Raw genomic sequence first — 23615 nt, 5'->3', positions numbered from 1 at the left:
GATCTTTAGAAGAGATCATCCTTTCACAGTTCAGGACAAACATGACTATTGTTCATTAAAAAGGAAAATAAATACACATATACCTGCTGTCAAATGAAATCTCTGGAGGGATGACATGAGTGCTGTCCTTGCCAATGAGGAATTTGATTCGATCATAGAAGAGTCTTGAAGTGTGCTGAGAGAAGAGGGGTTGGCTTTGCTGAATGAGGTCAAGAGGGTCTGGTGAGCCCTGACAGAGAGGACTTACATAACAGTTGCTTTGGTGACAACAATCGGGGTCCACACAGTCAGTCAAACCATCTGAAAAAAAAACAGTATTGCAATTTAGTCTCAAGAGAAGCAACAGAGTTTAAAATGGGCACAAATGGAGAAAGATGTAAAATACAGCCAAAGATAACTGTCCGTATTTGAGTTTAGAATCTACGAAATTCCATTCTGAATGAATTATCACTCACTCTGAGTTTCTATAGCAAATCAGTAAAACTCAAACTGTGTTTTTAATGAATCCTTCTTTCCTGAATTTTCTAGCTTTTGGGGGCTGTATTATATTGTTCAGCATTTGGATAGAATATCTGTGAGATAGTACTTTTTAGAAGTTTCCTTTTTTTTTTTCAGCAAGACCATCCTCTAGCCTAGCAACTCTCCTTTACAATTATTTTGAATTTCTCACATCATGGAAAAGTATGAGAAAACAATTAACAAATGCTTGCCAACCTGACTTTGTTGGTAAGTTTATAAAATTCTCTTAATATTTTTATCTACCAGTAATTCTCAAAATAGATATTGGTATTGTCACTGTGACCAAGTGTCTAGAGCAGGGCAGTAATTTCCAAATGTGTAGTCAATTAACTGGGATTTTATTAAAGATATCTATTCTGGAGCCCTGCTTATTGAATCAGAATTTCCTCAGAGCTCAGCATTATGCATACTTAATCTGGGTGATTCTGAAGCACACTAAAGTTTCACAAGTGCTTTTTAGGGAATTTGTAGAAGCAACTAGAGCTTACTTGTTCCTAATAGCAGTTATGGATTTGATGCAAACACCACTAAACCTCAGGTATATGAATGTGATGAGTCACTCTCTTTCATTCCCTATGCCTTCACCATGTACTCCAGATTCCTGAATCTAGTTATCCCAAGGAAAAAAATCACATAAAGGCTTCATTCTTTTTTTCATAGCATTCAGTGTTTATTTTTTAAAAAGATTTTACTTGTTCATTTTTAGAAAGAAGCAAAGAGAGGGAGAAAAACATTGATTGGGTGTTTTTTGCACACACCCTAACCAGGGATTGAACCTGAAGCCTGGGCACATGCCCCGATGAGGAATTGTACCAGCAACCTCTCGCTTTGTGGAACAATCCCAACCAATGGAGCCACACTGGTCAGGGATAGGCTTCATTCTCTGGTAGAGGAATGATGTGGGACACATGGGTTTTACAGGAGAAGAGGAGACTATTGAGAATATGATAGGTGAAGAGACTAATTATATCAGGTGTTTGGGGAAGCAAAGAGTTTTATAAAAAGATCCTTTTTCTGTTTCCAGGAGCTCAGAGCTTATTAGGAGAAATAGGTGACTAAAACAGTTCACTTATACTAGTTAAAAAGGAAGTATTGTAAGAGAGTTACACCCAAAGAGTGATTAAGTGAACATTATGGACACTTCATAACAAGAGTAAATATAGAGATGTTAATCTTCTTGGAATTCGGTGGAATATGGAGGTTCAGACGGAACATGGGCTCCTGAGGCTGATGATGAAAGTTCCTGGCACTGGTTTCATGCAGCTCCTGTGCTTGCTCTCTCTGCCTCACAGGGCTGCTCCTGCCGAGCCAGAGGGCGATGTACCACAGCTGGGGGCAATGAAAGGCAGGAACACCAGGAGAGTAGGCGTTTGGAACAATAGCCCTAGGGCACCCGGGAAATATTTTTCCCCACATGCAGTCCTTTCAAATTCCATGTACCATAGACACTACTTTGATTTAAAATGCAGTTTGCTTCTTCCTTGCCTTCCCTGTTTGCTCAGTGTATTTCTGCCCTGATTTCCACTTCTCAGCATATATATTTCTTTTTCACCGATGACTACTGTGGATTCGTTTCAGTAAGAAGTCCCCCTTCTGCTCTCCTTTCTCTCCTCATTCAGCAAATTATATTAACAGATTTTCTATAGATCTTAGATGGCACTACCACCTCTCTCACCAATCCGTTGTTCTCAGTCTCCTGTTAGCACAAGACCTCTAAACTCCGCTAATTAAACATCTGCATGCACTGAGAAGCTGGCAAAAATATCAGGCTGATTAAAAGAGTTCTCTGATGTTTGGAATTGGTGCACAATATGCTACACAAGGAAAAACTGCTGTTTGAATGGGCAGTCACGTTTATCTTTCAATTGGTAAAAAATGCACTAGTAATAATCAGATTGGGCAGTCACAGGTTTCAACCCGTCAACCACACAATTCTAACTGACTGGTGAAAAGAAATAGATTCGAAATAAATAGCAATGCCCACATGATTTTCAAAACTGGATTCTAAACTAACCACAAAATTGGGACTCACATTCTCATCTAGTTATGTGCTATAAATTCCAAGCTAATGGTTCATATTTAATAACTGCCTATGATACAGGGTTGACCATCTAAGACCTCTGTTTTCTGAGAGAACAGCAAGACTTCTGTAGACTAAAGAAAGTCCACAAGCAGGCAGACCAGTAATAGCATGAAACCCCCAAATAATAACTCATAGGTAAGCCTAGTACATGGGCCAAGTCCTACTTACCAATTATCACACTGGATAAGAGCTCATACAGTATGTCTAGACTGTTACAAAGAAGTGCAAATGACAGTCACACTGCATGTGTGGGTTTCCTTCAGCTATTAATGGTTCTTTCATTATCCTGAAATGGAAGCTGTGGCACCCTCCTGACAGCCAGGCTCAGGGTGTCAGATATGGGCATGGCAAATGTTAACTGATTTTGCTTTTAGGGCCTGTTCCCTTTAAAAATTAAAGCTAGCCAGGGAGAGGGAGGTTAAGTGGTCTTAAAGGACTAAACATGGCATTCACTGATCCCAGCTTTGCCAACCAGTTAGAGAATATGCCAGTTGGCCCAGTTAGGGCTGATGAAGATCAAGGACCCTGGTTTCTTCTGTACATGATCAAGTCATTCACTGTTAAACTTTTACCTATGAAACCTATGCCCTTGGTTGAAAGAAAAACTGGACAAGGGAATATATGCAACACATGGAAAATAGCAACTGATCATTGCCTTGATAAAAATGGATAGCTAGTTTATGGTAGGGTGTCCAAAAGGACTTGGAAACATGCATAAATTAGTTAATATTTGCCAGGTACAACACTAGGTACTTTCCAAATTATTATTTCAACTAATCCCTGCAAAAAGCTTGTTAGGTAAATATTCTCATTTCTATTCTACAAATAAGGGAGGGGAGGCTATGTGTGGTTGCATGGTTAGAAGAAACATGGCAGTCATATCATACCCAGTGTTCTGACTACAAATCACATGTTCATCATCATCATCTACCAGGGGAGTCCAATCTTTTTTTGTCTCTGGGCCACACTGGAAGAAGAGTTGTCTTGGCCCACACATTAAATGCACTGCAATACGTAATCACCAAACAAATTTCATAATGTTTCAAGTAAATTTATGATTTTGTGTTGCACCGCAGGTTGGAAACCCCTGAGAGAAGTATTACCACTACTGAGCTAGGCTCCAAGACTTCCAAGCACCCGACTCATTAACGGAGCTATTTAAAAACACTTGACATGGTTGCCACCAAAGAACCAGGCTATTCTGATTCTATCTAATCTTGACTGTGCCACTGACAATCTATAGGATCCTGGACAAATCAGTCCAATTGTTGGATTCTCTTGTAGATGAGTTTCCTCATCTACAAGATGAGGATAATAAAGATACTGGCCCTGTACAGTTGTAAAGATCACATGCTATAATAATCACAAAGTGCATAGCACAGTGTTTAGAATGTAGCTAGCCGTCTTGATAAATGTTAGCTATTGCTATTAACCAAATTCTAGGCTGCAGACTAAAAGAGAGTCTAGGGATAGTGTCCTGGGGGTAGATGCCAATGGTCTTCAGTGGCAGCTTACAATGTTCAGACTCACTCCTATTGAAGTTGTTTTATCACTGGCCAGAAGGCAATGAACTTTTGTGTAACGTATTCAGTTTGTTGGAATGTATTCATTTTGCCAGCTCTGCTTGGATAGGTTGTCAGACAGGTAGGATCCTAAGTGGTTCTAAATAGACACTAATGCCACAGTAAATCTTTTTTCATTAAACTTGACAAATTCAGAATTTGTTATCATTTGGACAAGAGCTGGACTGAAGCTTAACCTTTTCAGCATCTATAGACTAGAGGGTCTGCCAAGCAAATTAATAGTGAAAAAGAAACTGAAGGGCTGCTTATTCCAATGACTCAGTTAAACAAAATCTTAGGCATTTTAGAAACCCATAAACCATGGACTCATTGGTCTGTGGTTTAAATCAGATAAATCATTCATAAGTGTTTACCACAGCAGTCCCCTACTCGGCACTCCAGTTAGCTTAGTTGTTGCTGTTACATGCATTAAAGATAATATGACTCTATTTCCTTTGGAAATAGCCTGTAGTTCATTTTTCCATCTATTCAGACTGATTTTCACCCAGGCATTTTGCTATATTAGTAAAAAGAAAGTGGCAGAGGCTCAAGTGCACTCAGGATTTGACCTGCTCACAGCATTGTTATTGCTATAACCACATGCACCTTACTTTTTCTGTAAGGAAAGTACATTGTTTTTATGCCAGTAATATTCACGCCCTCCTGGTCCCCACCTGCTACCAATAGCTTTCCACATCACTCACAGTAAAACCCCTGTCCTGACAATACTTACTGACCAGACTTACTTCTTCACAGTCTGGTTTTTCACTCTCTCCCGCTTATCTCTCTTACTTCCCATTAACCTGCAGCCTCCTTCCTACTATTCCTATGCCTGGAATGTTCTCTTCAATAGCAACATGGCTCACACATGACTTCCTTTAAGTCTTTACTCAAATGCCACCTTTCAGTGAGTCCTTCTCTGACCACCTCACTTAAAACGTCACCCCCTCTCGCACACTCCCTTATCCTTTTTCCCCCTGCTTTAAAATTTTTTCTTCATCACATTTACCATCTTCTATCATACTATTTTTACTGGTTTACTGTCTGCCTCTCACAACTAGAATGTAAGCTCCATGAAAGTATGGGTTTAGGGTTTTTTTATTCATTGTTTTTCCCTCAACAATTAGAACATTGCCTGGCTCAAAGTAAGCATTCAATAAATATTTATTGCACAAAAAATGTACTCATATGCCCTAAAAGTTCTATTTCTCTGACATTTGTAAATTACCTAGAGCTAATAAATACCCAGCTAATACATAAAATATATGTTATCAATAGATTCTTCATTGATATCACACCTTTATTACCCACTTTAAATTGCTGTGTTTCAATGACCTCATTTCTTTTCACCATTGACAAGTAGGCAGATGTCAAGTCTCGCTAGCCTTAGTTGATTCATAATGTGGCAGATCCAGTCAGAGTGGTTAACTGAGTTACAGGGTTTAGATCTAACTTTTACTTGTATCTGCAATCACTTGGCAATTTAGACTCTTATAACTACATGATGATCCTTTAACAAATGGATGCTTGAGAATGAGAGGGTATGGTCAGAAGACAATACTTAGAAGTATGCTTTTTGATGCTAGGTCTGATTCCAAATCTTAAAAATAAATGTGGAGAGGATGTCCACTCCTTAAACAGAGCAAATGTTATCAATTCACTGTTCCTATTTCATTTTCCTTTCTATTAAACACTGCAGCATGCTAGTGACATTCAAAACATGAGGCTTATTGATCCATGAGCTTATATGTGTTCATAATTCACCCATGGTGCTGATTTCCACATCTAGAAATACTACATCATAAAACAGGTTTGCAAATAGCTATTGTTCTTAATGAATGGTGACTTATTACAAAAAATGACTCCCAGAACATCATTCTCTTTTAGGCAATTAACATTGATTTTACCAGTGTGTATGAATATGGACCAATGGAAGAGTTCATACCAGGGAAGCTTGGACAAACATGTGACAACTACTTAACAGATCAGAGGGGAAAAGGTCCATTTGGGTTAAATACTCTTATCCTGTATCTTTTAAATTTCCACGACAATTTTTCCACAGTATCCTTCTACTATACCTGGTATGAATAACATGAAATCTTTGTTTCATAGATGACGATCTTATAAAATTCACACTGTACTGGATGGTATGGTCAGTGCCTACCTTCATATTTTCATTTCTCACCAATCTCCCCATGATTCATTGTATTCCAGCCACAATGACTTGCTGTTACTTCCTAGAAGAGGCTAGTATATTTCCACCTCTGGCCATTTGTACATGCTATTTTCAGCCTAGAGCATTCTTCCCCTGACTCATATGAGGCCTCCCTAGTCATGTACATTTGGTTAGGTCCCCCCTAAAAGTTTATAGCACTCTAAACATTGTATAGAACTCTTTACAGTTGCACATAGATAATTATTTGTGTGGTTTCTTATTTAATATTTGTTTTCCTTCCTAGGCCATAAGCTCCAAGAAGACAGAAACTTCTCTCTCTTTTTTATCCTCACCCGAGGACATTGTTTCATTGCTTTGACAGAGAGAGAGAGAGAGAGAGAGAGAGAGAGAGAGAGAGAGAGAGAGAGAGAAACACTGATTGGTAGCCTCTCATACATGCCCTGACCAGGAATTGAACTGGCAACCCTTTAATCTAAGGGATGATGCTCCAACAAACTGAGCCATGCTGGCCGGGGCCAGAAACTTCTCTTGCTTGTCATTTTCTCTTCAGTGTCAGACAAAATACTCAGCACAAAGTAGTAATGAATAAATGAAACACGGGGTACCCGACACTGTATGTTTCCCTGAAAGGAAAACACTTTAGTCAAACATTTGAATCAGTGCTATCCAATAGAACTTCCCCCGATTACAGGAATGCTCCAGACCTGCACTAATACTATGGTCACTAGCTTCACGTGACACGGAGCACTTGAGATGTGGCCAGTACAAATGAGAAACAAAATATTTAATGTTATTTAAGTTAAATTTAGATAGTCACATGTGACTAATGGCTATATAGCAGGCAGTGCCAATTGTGATATCTCCAAGTAGTTAGATATTGGATGGTCTATAAACTTAGCCAAACAACATCAAGAAATTAGACATTTTTATGAAGTCCACTTTATCATTTTTTTTCCTATTTTGATTTTTTCTTGCTTTTTTATGCTTAACATCCCTTCCCATTTTGAGATCTGTCCCTGACATTTTCTTCTAATTGTGTTTTTCTTGTACCTTTAACTCATTAATCAGCTGGAATGTTTTTATTTGTCTTATATTTTGGAATATGGTATGACTTGAAAGTCTAGGGTTCTTTTCTTTAATATTTGTCTCAGCACTATTTTATGATGCTTCTTTTCCCCACCAATTTTTGATGCTGGCTTTATAACATACTAAATTTATATTTGTGCTGAGGTGTGTTCCAGAGCTTTTATTAAGTTATACTAATTTGTCTACTCAAACATCAAAACCACTTTGTTTTAATTATCATAGCTTTAAAATATCCTTTGATAGTTCTGACTGGCTCTCGCTAGTCTTTGTTTTAGCTATTCTGATTAATTTAACATAATTTCTAAACTTTTTTCCCTGTGTCAATTCTTATGTGTGTGTAATGTACAGTTATAATATCTTTCAAACCCTGTATCAGGACACATAATTAACACATGAAAATGTGGTCACCATGATGTTAAGTCACCTCCTCCATGCAGTGTTATGCACATGGTAAATAAATGAGGTCAAGACATTTGACTGATAGGTTTGTGATTTCTATAATAATCAGTTTATATATATATATATATATAATGCATATTATATATAAATATGTGTGTGTATGTAAGATTCCTTTCCTTTTCTTGCATATTAATTAAAAAATCCAAGGTTATTTGTTCCCTGTTGTGTTTTTACTCTTCCAGGAGCTATTAGGGAGCTCCTAGACCAGCTGTGTCACCCACATATTCAATGCAGCCCAATTAGTTACTAAGAGTCACAATGCATTGAATCAAAGTGTAACTAAAGTCAAAGCTGCAGGAAGTAGCAGCAATACTAATGAGTATTCAGAGCTGATTAGAATGTAAAAAACACAGCTATTCTTTAAGTACCAGCTATAATATATATGAAGTAATCAGATAGCAGGTACTTGAAGCAACTGCTTAAAAGTGTTTTTTGTTTGACTGGGAAGATTTCTGAAGAATCACATTTAAAAAATCAGGACCACACTTTTCTAAAAGGTTCAATTAGCACTTTCTGATTTAACTAACACACACACACACACACACACACGCACAAACAAATATGCAAATATTACTTATTAGTCATAGTCAACTAAATGAACCCAGCCACTTTGGATAGCCAGAAGCTGAAAATACAAAATGAAGGACATTTACAGTTGTCCCATTCCCCCACTTCTAATGGCATAATCAATAAAATATATTTTTAAAAAATGAAGGACATTTAAGGTATTCTTAGGGATAATATTTAAACATTATAAAAGTGGAGTTATTGTCCAAAACCTTAGACACGGGGATTTCAGAGGTTATTTAATCCATCTTCCCATCTCAAGATAAAGTCGAATCTATATTTACAGTCAATATCATCTTAATCCAACTAAAGGAGAAAATATGGTAATTGGAACTTTCAAAGAGCCACCCCCACACCATACTCCCTAAAGAAACAATAATAAAAACACACTGATGTGGGCAGTGGCATTGTATAGAGACAGGCTCATAGACAGAGAGCAGGAGCAGGATGGCAGCTAAGCCGGGGAGGGTGGGGGGTGGAAGGACTGAGCAAAAAGGAAAGAGGACTCATGGGCATGGACAACAGTGTGGTGACTGTGGAGGGGAGGGGGCATAAGGGAACTAAATGGTATTGGAAAAAATATAATAAAAATAAGAGCTGTAAAAAAATATAAAAATACACTGAACCTCTATGGGGTCTTTGATTCCCAATGAGATACACAGTTTTAAAGAACTATTCAGAGGTCAATACACATTCAGCAAAATCTTCTATACCATTTGTGTCTACGTATACCACACCAATTGAAAATTAATAATCCATTAATATTTAATTGATTCATTCATTAAACATGTTGGCTGTCTTGAGGTAACCTTGAGGCCATAGAAATGCTTGGTAATTAAATATTCAATTATTTTTATTAAGCTGTACTATATTAAGGCAGGAAACTTATTTTGGCTCATTCTTAATTGAGTCAGAAATTGTAATCACATAGAGTCTTAATATATTTTCTGAGCATAAGCCTTTTAATCAACATATCAACTGAGAAATCTCTATTACTACCTCAAATCCTGTTTGGAATGAGGCAGACCACCTATGCTTATACCCTGGCTCTATCATTTCCTTGTTATATATTCTTGAGCAAGTTATTTAAGTTCTCTGCACCTCGGTTTCCTAATTTTAAAGTAGTGTTAATAGTAGTTTTACCTCATGGGGCTTGAATGAAATAATTCACAAAAAGGACTCAGCATAGTGCCTCATGCAGAGCAAATCCCAAATACAAGCAAGCTAATATTGTTGGTGATTATATTGAGGACATAACTGTGGACTCTGGGTCATGCTTAACATGCAAGAAGAAAATCATATAGACAGAATATAATTAAGTGCTTGATTGTATAGTGCATGTGATAAGCACCAGGAGAGACTGGGGCAGTGGATGTCAGAGGTTTCACAAGAGATATGGCTTGAGTTTGGACTGAAATGATAGACTGAGAATGAAGAGTATAGAGAAGGGGGCTCACCAGGTAAAGAGGCATATAACGATAAGGAAGTAAAGGAAGGAAAAGATAAGCCTTGGAGGACCATAAAAATCAAGTAAATAATTGATTAGTGTAACATTTAATTGAAAATCTCACTCCGGCTTCCCAAACAAAAACTTCAATTTAGATAGGTGGTAAACAATCTGGTCAGAAGATGGTCTGTTATCATAAGTTTACTGTCTTTTTATGTGTGTGAGTGGAGGGGGGAGAGTGGTATAATTTATCATCTTTTGAATAGTTCAGATGAATTAACTTTCCCCAAATCATACAGCCAGGAAGTACATAGCAGAGTTGGTATTTCAACCCAGAAAATCTACCTCCAAAGCCCTGTGCTCTTAACCACAAAGTTGCTTCCACATACAATTCATGAAGTCTTAAAGCTTTTTAAGGTAAACTACTAGGACAAGTCAAGGAGGAAAGCCACACCCAATTTGGTGCTTGAATTATGATTGCTACCTTACTGATTTAAACCCCGCGTTTGCATTCAAATGACAAGGTATATAACTGTTTAAGCAGTATAGAAAACCGAGGAGTCAGATTTAATAATCTACTTGATTTTAAGCCAATATACAAAAATTAGAAAGGAAGCTTTCTGTTATTTTTATTTCTTCTTGAGTAGAAAGTAATAGGAAAGTGAGAATGTTGTTTGAGGCTCATTTAGAGGTGATTTGAGCTGTTTTGATGTCCAATTGTACAATGTATAAGGTGACTTTGTTTGCTTGACTAAAATAGAAGTGGTTACCCTGAGGCTTCAGAACCACATATGACTTTTTATTTTATTTTTTAATTCTCACCTAAGAATATGTTTATTGGTTTGGAGAGAGGTAGCAGGGAGAGAGAGAAATATCAGTTGGTTGCCTGCCATATGCACCTTGACTGAGGATCAAACCCGAAATCTAGGTGTGTGTCCTGCCCAGGAATAGAACCCCCAACCTTTTGGTGTATGAGATGACGTCCCAACCAACTGAGCTACTTGGTCAGGGCCACAGACGGCTTTTTGAAACATCATGTGAAACTCTTTTTATTTTATGTTATTTAAACTTTTTGTTTGTAGTTCTTAAATTAAATATAAAAAATTCTACTGTGAATTGTGTTGACGCTGTGTCCTTTGAAAGATATAAAATATTACTAAAAGGTAGAGACACAAGAGGAATCTCTAAATAACTAACAACGAAGAAAACTATTTCACATCCCATATGGTGCAAGGTACAGTAGCATCTCACATTTTGGACATGGGTATGCAGATTTAATTTGGGTTATAGTAAATGCCATAAGTATGGGAAGCCGCGTGATTGCAGTAGTTACGAAAACAGATGCTCAAGTCATATATCCCTGAATTGGAATCTTGGTTCTGTGACTTTCTAGTCGTGTGACCTTGGAAATGTCATTTACCATCGCCATTCCAAGCATCAGTTTTCCATATATAAATAGGGAATATAGTACCTGTCCCTCATAGTGTTGGTATGGAAATTAAATGAGATACAATAAATACAAAGAGTTTGGAGTATTGTCTGATCACAGTACATTTTCAATAAATTGAGATTTTAAAAAATAGTATGATCTCATGTAACTCATTATTGCTTATACTAAGGATTCCTCGTTTTCACTCCCAGCCAGACTGGTTATCACTGTGCTAGAGACTGGGCTATTCCTTTCTTATATGAATATTTTATGAGTAACTTACCTCCATCATTGTCCAAGTTATCTCCACAAAGCATTTCCATGACAATATTGCAGCCTGTCCCACTCCAACCCACCTGACACACACAGTGCCAACCATTCTGATCCAGAGTGCATCGCCCATTTCCGAAGCAGAGCCCCGGGCAGCCATCTGAAATGAGAGCGGAGAGTAACAGTCACAGAGATGTCAGACCGGGGTTGACCAGCACTGCTGTATCTCCCTATAGAGAAGCATTGAATCATCTGTGCTCCATTCAGATGAGGTGTTGAATAAATGGAAGAGGTGCTTGCTTGCTTACCCAAGCTTCCCAGGGAACTTGTTATCCCTTACTCTGCTTTGCTTTTCCTTGGAGAGCCAATTAAGCATTATTAATGCTAACCCCAATTCCCAACCTCTGGTTTAGATACGAGGAAAACTGGGAGGCAGACAAAACATGTTTTCTGTTTCTTTTTGGAAAATGTATTTCCTCATCTCAATCAAAATTGGGCGGAGGGTGTTGTATATAGTCATGGCCAGTAAGTTAGGAAAAGGCAGCAGTTTCTATGAAGAGAAATATCCCCTAACTACTTCTAGTCTGTGTGGATTTTTTCCTTGGTATGCATGACTTTAGGACTTAGGTATGTCGGCTATGGTCCAGACCCTACCATCAAGCATTTGCCCTCGTGGTGCCATAAAAATTGCTGCAGTTGCTTTACATCTATTTAGTTTTTTTCCTGCAAGATTGATATTAATCTCAGGGCTAAAGATTGATATTTTTTAACTTATCTGGTATTTCTCTCAGAAGCTGGTATTATATTACGCCGGTAGTTAAGTGTTCAACAAATGGTTATGGAATTAACGCCTGCCAAATTTAGACTTTTGGAATTCTAGAGGCTAACTGGACACATTCAGCAAAGAGAAAATTGTTATGCTCACTTAAATGATTTCTATCTATTGATAAACCACAAACACTGGCAATGGTCTCCATGTAGACTTTACATTTCTCAGGGATACCCTACTGTTTCTATCAGTAATTCAGAGTTAGGCTATTCCAAAGGGCAACTGTGCATATACCAAGTGATCAGTGGGAAGATGAACAGAGATAGTAATAAAGGCATAGAACTTGTGGAAATTTCCCCAGTAGCAACACAGGACTGGATCTGGATTTTACTGGACATAGTCTTTTCAATATTTTTTTCATTTTCTTTGTAAGAAAATTCCATAAGTACAAAAGGCAAAAGAAAGTTTTTTTTGTTTTTAAGTCTGTATATGCAACACAGTATTCCTTTCAAATGATTTTCCAAGCAACTATCAGTAGACAGGAGGAAGAAAAAAATCTTTAAAATGATGTGGCAGATGGCTGTTAGAAAAATATCAAAAGGTTATATATATATATATATATATATATATATACACACACACACACATACACACACACTTGTGGAGAATTGGTTCCAGGATCCCCGGCAGTACCAAAAACTGAGGATGCTCAAGTCCCTTATATAAAATGGCATTATATTTGCATAGGACCTATGCACAACCTCCTATGTACTTTAAGTCATCTCTGGATTACTTATAATACCTAATACTATGCAAATCCTATGTAATTGTTGTTATACTGCATTATTTAGGAATCAACTTTCTAGAATTTTTGTTTCCTAATACAGGGGGGGCCAAAAGTAGGTTTATGGTTGTGAGTACATGAAACACAAGGTTTATTCTTGTATTATTATTTATTAATTATTGTATTATTTTCCATATGAACAACTGTAAACCTACTTTTGCCCCACCCTACAGTTTTGATTGGTGGTTGGTTGAATCTGTGGATATGAAACCCACAGATAGGGAGGACCAACTGTTGTGTGTGTGTGTGTGTGCACATAGTCACCAACTGCTTAATAACGGGGATACATTCTGAGAAATGTGGCAGTGTTGTTGTGAGACATCACTGAGTATACTTACACAAAGCTAGATGGTATAGCCTAGTACTGTAATTGTACCTGTTATAATCTTACATGGCTTGCAGTGTAGGTGTGTTTAACTGAGTAATATATATGCTATGGCATTATGACAGCTTTGATGTCACTAGGGAATAGGACTGTTTCGGCTGCATTATAATCTTTTGGGGCCGCTGTTGTATTTTGGTTTGTTGTTGACTGGAACATCATAATGTGGCACATGACTATGTGTATACATATGACTCCTCAAGAAGCGGTATAAGATGAATATATACAGGTTTAAGAAAGGAATATATCTAGTTCCATTCTCATGGATATACAAAAGATAAGCGAATTTAGGAATCATTTGGAATGTAGTCAAGCTTCTGAGGCTGAGGTAATGAAAGGCACCAGAAAAGGCAGATCCCTGGAGGGACGAATGATGGAGTACTCATACAGGGAGAATTCCTCTAACCTTGTAAGGACACCGTACATGGACTTAGAGCTATATTGTTATGTTAAAGACAAATTCAACTGTCTGCCTAAACTTACTTAATTTCATAATTATCTGCATGTGTTACACTCACACACAGACAAACCAAAGGCAAGGAAAACTGGTTCTTAAAACTGCTTATCCATCCATTACACACTATGGCAAAAATGAGGCTTGGATGTTGTTAAAACAAATTACTTTTTAGGCTGACTATTATAGCATGAACTCGACAGTATTGCATTTAGAACTGCCAAAAGTGAAAGGAAGAAAAGAAATCACCAACCCTTCCTTTCCCACATGCACATTTTCTCTCTAAAATATTTTTTTGTTATAAAACTAGTGAGGAAAAAAAAATCTTACCTCGGACGGCATCTAAGTAGTGAGCTAAAAAAGGGGGAAAAAGAGTGATTAAATGAATTTCTGGGAGACCAAAGCTATACAACATGTACTAATGGTTTACCATCTGTTGCCTGGAAGGAGAACAACAAACTGTGAACTGCTAAATGCCTGCGGCTCAAGAGTTGGTACACTGGTCTGTGTAGTTTGGGAATCATATTTTCTGTTGGAAAGATATTAATGGCTTTTCTGCAAGAAACTCTATTAGGCTTCCTAAAAAAGTGTCATATTTCATTAAAAGTATAAGAACTGCATTTTTACATTTCAGTAATAACTTTTGTGAAAGAGCACTAGCTAGAACTTCTTATTAGCACTATCTTTAGAAGGAAGTTCTGGAGTAACCACCTTTAGTAATCATCACAATATTTAAATCCTCTTATTGAAGGCAATAAACTTAACTATAGTGCAGGAATGTAATTACTTAAGCTGCATCTGAATCTCACCCCTCACCACCTTTTTAAAGAATCTGAAATATTTTCCACAGTCACAGAACAAGACTTACTATACCTTTAGCAGAGGAGTAATGCAGTTTATTAAGATTATATTATATATATTACCTGCATTATACATTTCTTTGACAGGTTCCATCTATTATAACAGAATACTTTCACCTAAAATCAGAAGCTGTAGTACAGTCTAGAGGGGGCAAAAAGCCAACAAACAATGCACTGCGTATCCAGACCCCCATGCTCGCCTTTGCTGTACATGAATTTTCTGAGTGCCTAGAGAATGCCATTGGAAGACTCCGTGACCCACTTCCCTTAGCTGTATATGCAGGAAAACTTTGTGGCACATATGTGTATGTGTCAAGTACTTTGATGGTTTTATCCACAAAGAGAAAGTATTTTAAAAGTGAAACCTTCATTATTATTAGTGTTTTTTATAGTGTGAAGACATTGTTACATAGGCTTTCTCACACCCACAGACTGCTCTCAGAGGCAGCCTGGTGAAAATTAGTGAAATTGGTGACAAGGGACAACAGAGGGTGGGTGCTTCACTACAAACTCTCTATGCTATCCAATAAGCAATTCAACACAGATGTTCTATTGATGGTAGGTCAGGAGTGTCTTCCTTATATACATTAAAGACAGCTTCTAATGATATCAAATGACTCCTGTTAAAGTAGTCTTATTTAATGAAATTACCCCTAAGTGGTTTCAACTGAAACAACCTATACTTTTCAAAAGGAAAAGTGGGCAGTGAATGTTACCTTCACAACAAAGGCACTTTTGTTATTAACTAATGACACTTTATTCCAATGTATCATCTTTCATTTGAGTAACTCCAAGTACTTGACAGCAGAAAATAAAAGGTATACTGAAGTAATTTGAAAGGAAATAATACAAGAAATAAGATATTATCAACCAAAGAGGAAACTTCCCAGTTAATGAAACTTTCAAACTATGGCTAACACTTCTACTTCTCTCCTTCAACCTCAAATTCTATTACAAGTCTGGTGATTGACTCACTACATTGCTTTTCTCAATTAATCCAATTTACTTTGTTTAAAGTATGGTGGCACTTACCAATTGTGCAGTGGTCGCCCTCCCATCCAGGGCTACACTCACATTTTCCATCTTTGCATTGACCATGCTCAGCACAGTGAGAATGACAGGAGCGCTCTTCACATGTGGGTCCTACCCACCCTTCTTCGCATTGACAAATTCCCCTTGAGCAGACTCCATGGTTGCCACACTCCAGGGTACAGAGCTCTGTGGGAATTCAAAGAAGATATACTCACATATTTTATTAAAGCTAGAATCTACTGTGTCCAAAGACATTAGAATTACCAAAATGTCACAAAGACCTCTAGCACTTGAGTGAATGTATGAGGAAGTTCATTTTAAAAAGACTGTTAAGTCTCTAAGTACAAAATAAACTCTAAAGTAGAACTGATTTTGAGAAGTTCCTAAAGTGATAATGGCATTCAAGGCTTAGAAATGAAGCTAATGCCAAAAAAAAGTCAAGTGGATTTCACCAAACATTGTTTCAGTTCACAAATAATGTTGGTGGGGGCGGGGGGGATGCCACAAAACACACAAACTGAAATAGTGCCCTCACTTCATTCAGGAAGAGAGGTTCTATAACTGAAAAGATAACTTTCTAATTGATGTTATCATATACAAAAGGTAAAGCTGCCAATGATGATAATCAACTGTTTTCCCTGATCCTACTAACAATATTTGCACTTATTTCAAGCATTTAAAATGACTTCTACTTGGTTAAAATACACAGTCTTCTTATCTCCAAATGTCACCCAATATTTAGTTTATATCATCAAGGTATACAATGGCCCTGCTGAGGTTCTGTCCTCTGTCCCGTTGACTATTTGTTGAGAAGTGTTGATTATTAATAAAATTATGACAGTAGAGAAGTCAAAATACAAGTTTGGCAAGGCTTTTACTTGATTGAATACCTTTGCTGGAGGAGGAGAAGGGAGATAAAAGCCTACAGAAAAAAATGTGATAGGTTTTGGGTATAATTGGCCATATATCCTTAAAAGAAAAAGAGGGAGTTCTGGAAGCCAAGTTGTCTGTCTTCCACAGTCTTAAATTCTGAAACTGGTTTTATGTATTAAGAGTTATTGGCATGTGATGATATCAATATTACCCTAGCTTACATGTAACAAAGCTTTTTCTTTGTAACAAAGGTTTCTACTCTGTATATAGGAGAGTTATTTTTTCAGTAGGAGAGAACGTTTCTCTGATAAAGCCATGGTTATGCATTTTATTACTATCTAGATCTATTTGCTCACTAATTCATTCAAAAGTATTCTTTGAGGGTGAAGCTCTCATAGGAAGAATACGGGATCTGAAATAACGATTCCTCTACATAAAAGCTGTGTACCCTTAGGCAAATTACTAACATGCTGTCTTAATCCTTGCTTATGTAACTACATAATGACAGTAATAATGTTTACACTTAATAGGACCACGGGGCATATTTGAAATACATTTGGAGGTAGAACTAACAGGATTTCTTCCTCATGATTGGATATGGGAAATGAAGGAAAGGGAAAAATAAAAGTTTTGGCTCAAACAACTGGGTGGATAATGATGCCATTAAAAATAAAGGTAGAAAAGGTCACTGGTTTGATTCCTGGTGAGGGTACATGGCTGAGTTGTGGGCCAGGTTCCCAGATAGGGGCACGAGAGCTAAAACTGCACATTGATGTTTCTCCCCCTTCTTCCCCATGTCTCTCTCTAAACATAAATAAATAAAATATTTATAAAAAAGAATAAGGGTGGAAGAGCTGACAGATTATCTTTGAGAAAATGTATTAATAGCCAAATGAAGATGCCACTTAAGCAGTAAGATAGAAATTTGAGAGGCTTGAGTTGGAAATATGAAATTGGCAATTATTAGCATACAGATGATACTAAAAGCATGAGATTAGATGATATCCTAAAGAATAAAGAATAGAGGAGCCTCAAAAATGAGCCCTGAGATAGCCCATGATTTAAAGATAAAGTAGAAAAAGGAGGAACCATCAAAGGAGACTGGGAGGGAGAAGGCAGTGAGTGATCGGAGAAAACCCAGGAGACTGTGGTATAACTATAGCCCCAAAGGGACACTTTTATAAGAAGGGAGTAATTACCTGTAATATTGCCAATGAATCAAGTGATATATGGGCAGATATTTACCCATTGGATTGAACAAGACGAAAATTGTGGGTGACTTTAGGAAGAGATGTACTGACAAAGTGGTACTTGTAAAGCAAGATAGGAATGGGTAAACGGAGAAAGTGACTGGAAACCTGTGTGTGTGATGACCAAAGTTGTAAGAAAAGTCCAGGTCCCAGAAAATACAAAAAAAGGAGTGGCTGGTCTAATAAATGGTAGTTCAAGTAGGCCAATCTTGAAATAGCACCAGTCTCTATATCTTGGTTCTGAATCTCTGCTTGATAATCTGGATTTGTAATTTTAATTCTTGTAGTGATCCTGAGATTGTATTTATGCTCCCCTTAATGACCTCCCCCAAGACACTAAAAGCTGAACTAAAAGCACCTTTCTAAGATATGAAATTAAATTTTCAGAGACAATCAGGCCAGAGCTAACTGAAACAATTTGAGATAAAAATTTTCCTTTCTTGCTTTACGCAACTATTAACTTTAGGCCTATAAGAGTGCATCATTCTGGTGATTCCCTAAACAGTAATAGGACTAGATGAACAGTATCAGCAAAATGGCAGACTAGGCTGTCCTTAATCCATCTCAATATAAACCCTTAGAAGTGTTGAATATAATGTAATAACTTTCAAAATAGCATGTCTTAGATCACAACACAGAAATTCTCAAGTGCCAGAAGCAAAAACATTGCTAACAGCCAAAAATGTAATCATATAAATTAACCCTCTGGCAGCCTTCATGTGTAATAACCAGGGGCTGCAGTATTTATGTCCACAAAGGGAAAAGAGATGAGGTCTTTGGACTATTTAAGGGGGAATTGGACTGAAATTCCTGAAGAAAACAGGACCTTTGAAAGGCTGAAATATTAGTGAGGTGGAGGCTAATAAAGTATCTACTATCCCAGAAAGATAGCAAGAAAGCAATGACTATACTACTACTACTACTACTATTACTACTACTACTACTACTACTATTAATAATAATAATAATAAAACAAACTTGGGGGTTAGAAAATAACACTGAAACAAAACACTACCTAATAATATGTGTGATGAAGTGCCTTGAGTGAAATATTTCTAAAGCCTGAATTATTCAGGAATAAGGTAAGAGATACTATGTCAAGTATGCATATAAATATTTAAAGGTAGGTGGGGAGCACTGCGGAGGTGGGCTGAGATGAGAGTAAAAGACAGAAAACTGTACTTTAACAACAATTAAATAAATTAATTAAAAATAAATATTTGAATACACTGTTGAAAAACAATTCTAAAGGTAGAATTCTGTTTCTAGTGACCTAAGAAATTTTTGCTATTCTCTTCTGATGAATATATCTAGACAAAAAGTATTTAGAAATCTGTTAGAAGCTACTGGAGTTCACAAAAGAGTAAAGAATTATTGGGCTGACTTCCAGGAAACAAAGAAAACCCAGAGAGGTGAGCCTGACATTCATGGATGCTTTTCCTCTCTCAGTGTCTGTCAGCACTCTTAGAGGCAGCTGGAAGACTCAGACTTGGTCAAGCTTTTGTCATACTCATGGGCACAGAAAAAAAATTTTGACTAGATAATGGCTAAGATATTTTCAATACTGAAGAAAACACCAAGCCAAATATTTGAAGAAAAACTGAAGGAACAAAAAAGAGAAAAAGCACCCTGGCTGGTGTAGCTCAGTGGATTGAGCGTGGGCTATGAACCAAAGAGTCGCCAGTTTGATTCCAAATCAGGGCACATGCCTGGGTTGCAGGCCAGGTCCCCAGTAGGGGGTGTGTGAGAGGCAACCACACATTAATTGTTTCTCTCCCTCTCTTTCCTCTTCCCTTGCCCTCTCTCTAAAAATGAATAAATATCCTAAAGAGAGAGAGAGAGAAAGGCAGATTTACAATCATAGAGACCTTAATGTCATCTCCTTTTCATTCACTGATAGAACAAACAGACAAATCAGAAAATAGATGGATTCTGAGGAACATGATTAACAAATTTGATCTAATTAATATATAACCAGCATGGTAATAAATAACCATAAAGTACACATGGAATATTAACAAATATGGACCATATTTGGGGCTATAAACCAAGTCTCAACATATTTCAAAGTATCAAAATTATTCATAGCATTTTTTTTGCCCGGTATGGAATTAAACTTGAAATCAGTAACAAAAGGTAACTATGAAGTCCATATATCTTTGGAAACTGAGAAATAGAGTTTTGAATGAACTATAGGGCAAAGAAGAAATAATCTTGAAAATTAGAAGATATTTTGAAATGAATGAGAATGAAGGTGCAACATGTCAAAATTTGTGCAATATAACTCAAGCCATGTTTATAGAAAAATTTATAAGGTAAAAAAATCAGTTGACAATGACCCAAGGTTTTATTCTACAAAATTAGAAGAGCAAAATAAACTCAAAGAGGATAAAAGAAAAGATGCCCTGGCTGGTGTAGCTCAGTGGATTGAGCGCGGGCCTGTGAACCACTCGATTGCGGTTCGATTCCCAGTCAGGGCACATGCCTGGGTTGCAGGCCAGTTCCCAGGAGGGGACTCATGAGAGGCAACCATACATTGATATTTCTCTCCTTCTCTCTCCTTCCCTTCCCCTCTAAAGGTAAATAAGTAAAATCTTAAAAAAAGGAAAAGAATAATTATGAAAGCTAAAATTAATATAATAGAAATAAATACACAATAGAAAGCAATAGTTGATAATTTGCATAGACCAATAAAAATGATATACCCATGATCAAGAACAAATACATGACTCCAAATAACCAATATCAAGAATAGATAAGATGGCATCATTATACATCCTACAGACATAAAACAACATAAGAGGATATTACAAAATTGTCTACATTGAAAAATTTCAATGAAATGGACAAATTCCTAGAACTTACAATAATAAACACAAGAAAAAGTGGAAGCTGAATAGTTTCTAAAGAACCCTACAGCACAATGAAAAATATTCCCACAGACAGTCACAGATGACTTCACTTGTAAATATACCAGACACTGAAAGGAGAAAAACTGCCAGTCTTGAATAAACTTTTCCAAGAATAGAAAAAGAGAAAACACTTTACAATATGCTTTACGAGGCCAGCAAAACCTTGATATAAAATTCTGACAAGGATATTATAAAAAAAAGGCCCATCTCACTGATAAATATGGATGCAAAAATACTAAGCAAAATATAAGAATCTAGCATAATATGACGAAATACTGACCAATTTGCATTTATTTTAGGAAAGCAAAACTGTTTAAAATCTGAATATCAAACAATATAATATGCATATATGGAATAAAAGAAAAAGCATATGCTTATATCAATAGATAAATAATTAATAAGTATTTGATAAGATACTAAACATCTATTCATAATAAAAATTGATAGCATACTAAGACTAGAAGATACATTAGCTACAAAAGACCCACAGCAAATATCATTATTATTAGACATCTTGATTTTTTTTGTTATTTAAACGGAGAAAAGATTACTATAATTTTCTTTTTTTTTCAATCCACACCTGAGGACATTTTTTCATTGCATCTAGAAAGAGGAAGGAGGAGAGAGACAGAGAAACTGATGTGAGAGACATTGATAAGTTGCCTTCTCCCACAGGCCCAGATCGAGGATTGAACCTGCACCCTGGATATATGCCCCACCTAGGAATCTAACTTGAGACCCCTTGTGCTATGGAATGACACTCTAGCCAACTGAGCCACACTAGCCAGGGCTAATCATTTCTATACAACATAATTCTACAGGTTCTAACCAGTGCAATAATATAAGAAAAAGAAAAATGCATTAAAATGAACAAGGAGTGAATAAATACCATAATTATTCAGATAGTATGATTATGTGCAAACAACAATAATATTATTAGAATATGTGAAGTTAGCAAGATTGCTACATACTAAGCAAACATATGTTTAACAAGTTATGGCTCCTGGTTGAGATGATGAAGTAATTAAATGTGGTACATGCATCCTCCCATGACCATATCAAAATTACAACTAAACTACAGAACAGTCATCATTCAGAATCACCTGATGTCTAGTTAACACACTCCCTCTAACTAAGGATATACAGAAGAAACCACATTCAGTCTAGTAGGAGGAGTGGAGGCAAAGATGAGGGCAGGTCCCACATTCACCTGTGGTGGTTAAAAATCAGGAAGGGTATCTCAGCTGCAGAGGTGCCCCACGAAAAGCAAGGGATCTCAGCCCTACATTAGTCCCCTCAGCCCAGAGTTCCAGTACTAGAAAGAGATGTCCCCTTAACTTTTGGCTATGAAAAGCAGCAGGGCCTGTATAGCTGAGTGAGTGAGAGGGTTTTGAGAGTCACAGGTGTCCCTTGTAAGGGGCCAAGCAAAGGCTCTAGCACTGGGGCAGCAGCTCAAAAGGTGCCAGGGACATACAGGGAGGATTTGAATTATCTGGCTTTGAAGCAAGTTCTGGAGGGGCAGCATTCTCCCTAACAGAAGTGCTGGCAGAAGCCATTGCTCCTGTGTTGAGCCCCTTCCCTACAGTTATAGGCAGGTGTCATATCTTGAGTCTCCATCAAGCTGGTTAACACTTTTTGCCCCAACCTGGTGACTCCCTTAGACCTCACTCCACCCTATCCAACTTGTGGACCCACTGAAGTCATTTCCAGTACTTTTTCAATACAAACAGGCTGTTTTGGACTTTCCTAAAATCTCTTAAAGATTCACAAACCCCAAACAAGGGTTTTTGGGCAGCATCTGGCCTCAACAAGCCCCATACCTCTTGGTAAGTGTCCCCAGGCCTGGCACTAGCAGCAGCTGGTCTGAGTTCATAGCTTAGCCTCCAAGCCCAGCAAAAGTAGTGACCATCTGTAAATCATTTTGTAGCTAATGCCGGGTGTCCCCAGGCAGGTCAAGTTTGTGGTAGACCTTGGCCTGCACTTTCCAAGAGGCCCCAGAGCCAGTGCACCTAGTGGATAGTTTCAAACCACACCAGAGCACTACCCAGCTACCTCTATGAGTGACACACTCAAGGGCCTGACTCATCAGGCACCAGAACCTTAATGAAGTAAGTCCTGCTTCATGAGGTTGACCCCTACTTAGCAGTTTCTCTGCTAGAGTTGTTGCCAGTCCTTACAGCTGATTAGCCTCAGGGAAAATGCCTCTCACTGACATGCCAAAAGCAATCAAGGCTCAATTACAACAGGAGGGTACACAGAGTTCATACCAGGGCTTCATCTGAGGTGCCCAGCTCAGGTGACTAGGGAGGCTGCACTGCCAGGCCTTATAAGGTACCATTTACATAAGGACATTCTACCAGACCAGAAGACGTAGTAAGTAGCTCTACCTGATGCATAGAAGCAAACAGAGGGAGGAAGCCAGGATGTGGACACAAAGAAACATATTCCAAACAAAAGAACAAACAAAACTCCAGAACAAGAACTAAATAAAATGGACGCAAGCAATCTACCAGATATAGAGGTCAAAACACTGGTTATGACTTTCAGTCATGATGGAGGCATAGGCAAACACACTTCACCTCCTCTCACAACTACAGCAAAAATGACAACTAGACTACAAAACAAATATCACCTAGATTCA

General features: G+C 37.5%; 1 protein-coding gene across 1 annotated transcript in view; it reads right to left on the bottom strand.

Annotated features, from left to right (window-relative positions):
* Positions 1-23615, bottom strand: part of TENM1 (teneurin transmembrane protein 1) — a 397683-nt gene that overhangs the window by 176378 nt on the left and 197690 nt on the right. The window contains exons 10-13 of the mRNA XM_037040336.1: positions 15940-16125; positions 14378-14401; positions 11612-11758; positions 84-300 (exon numbers count right to left, since the gene is read on the bottom strand). Coding sequence (XP_036896231.1) covers positions 84-300; positions 11612-11758; positions 14378-14401; positions 15940-16125 — 574 coding nt within the window. The remainder of the gene's footprint in view (positions 1-83; positions 301-11611; positions 11759-14377; positions 14402-15939; positions 16126-23615) is intronic.

The sequence above is a fragment of the Sturnira hondurensis genome, unplaced genomic scaffold (genome assembly GCF_014824575.4).
Source record: "Sturnira hondurensis isolate 20B ecotype Veracruz unplaced genomic scaffold, ASM1482457v3 Scaffold0002633, whole genome shotgun sequence".
NCBI lineage: Eukaryota > Metazoa > Chordata > Mammalia > Chiroptera > Phyllostomidae > Sturnira > Sturnira hondurensis.
The sequence above is the reverse complement of the archived record's forward strand: the minus strand, read 5'-3'. Positions and strand labels throughout refer to the sequence as shown.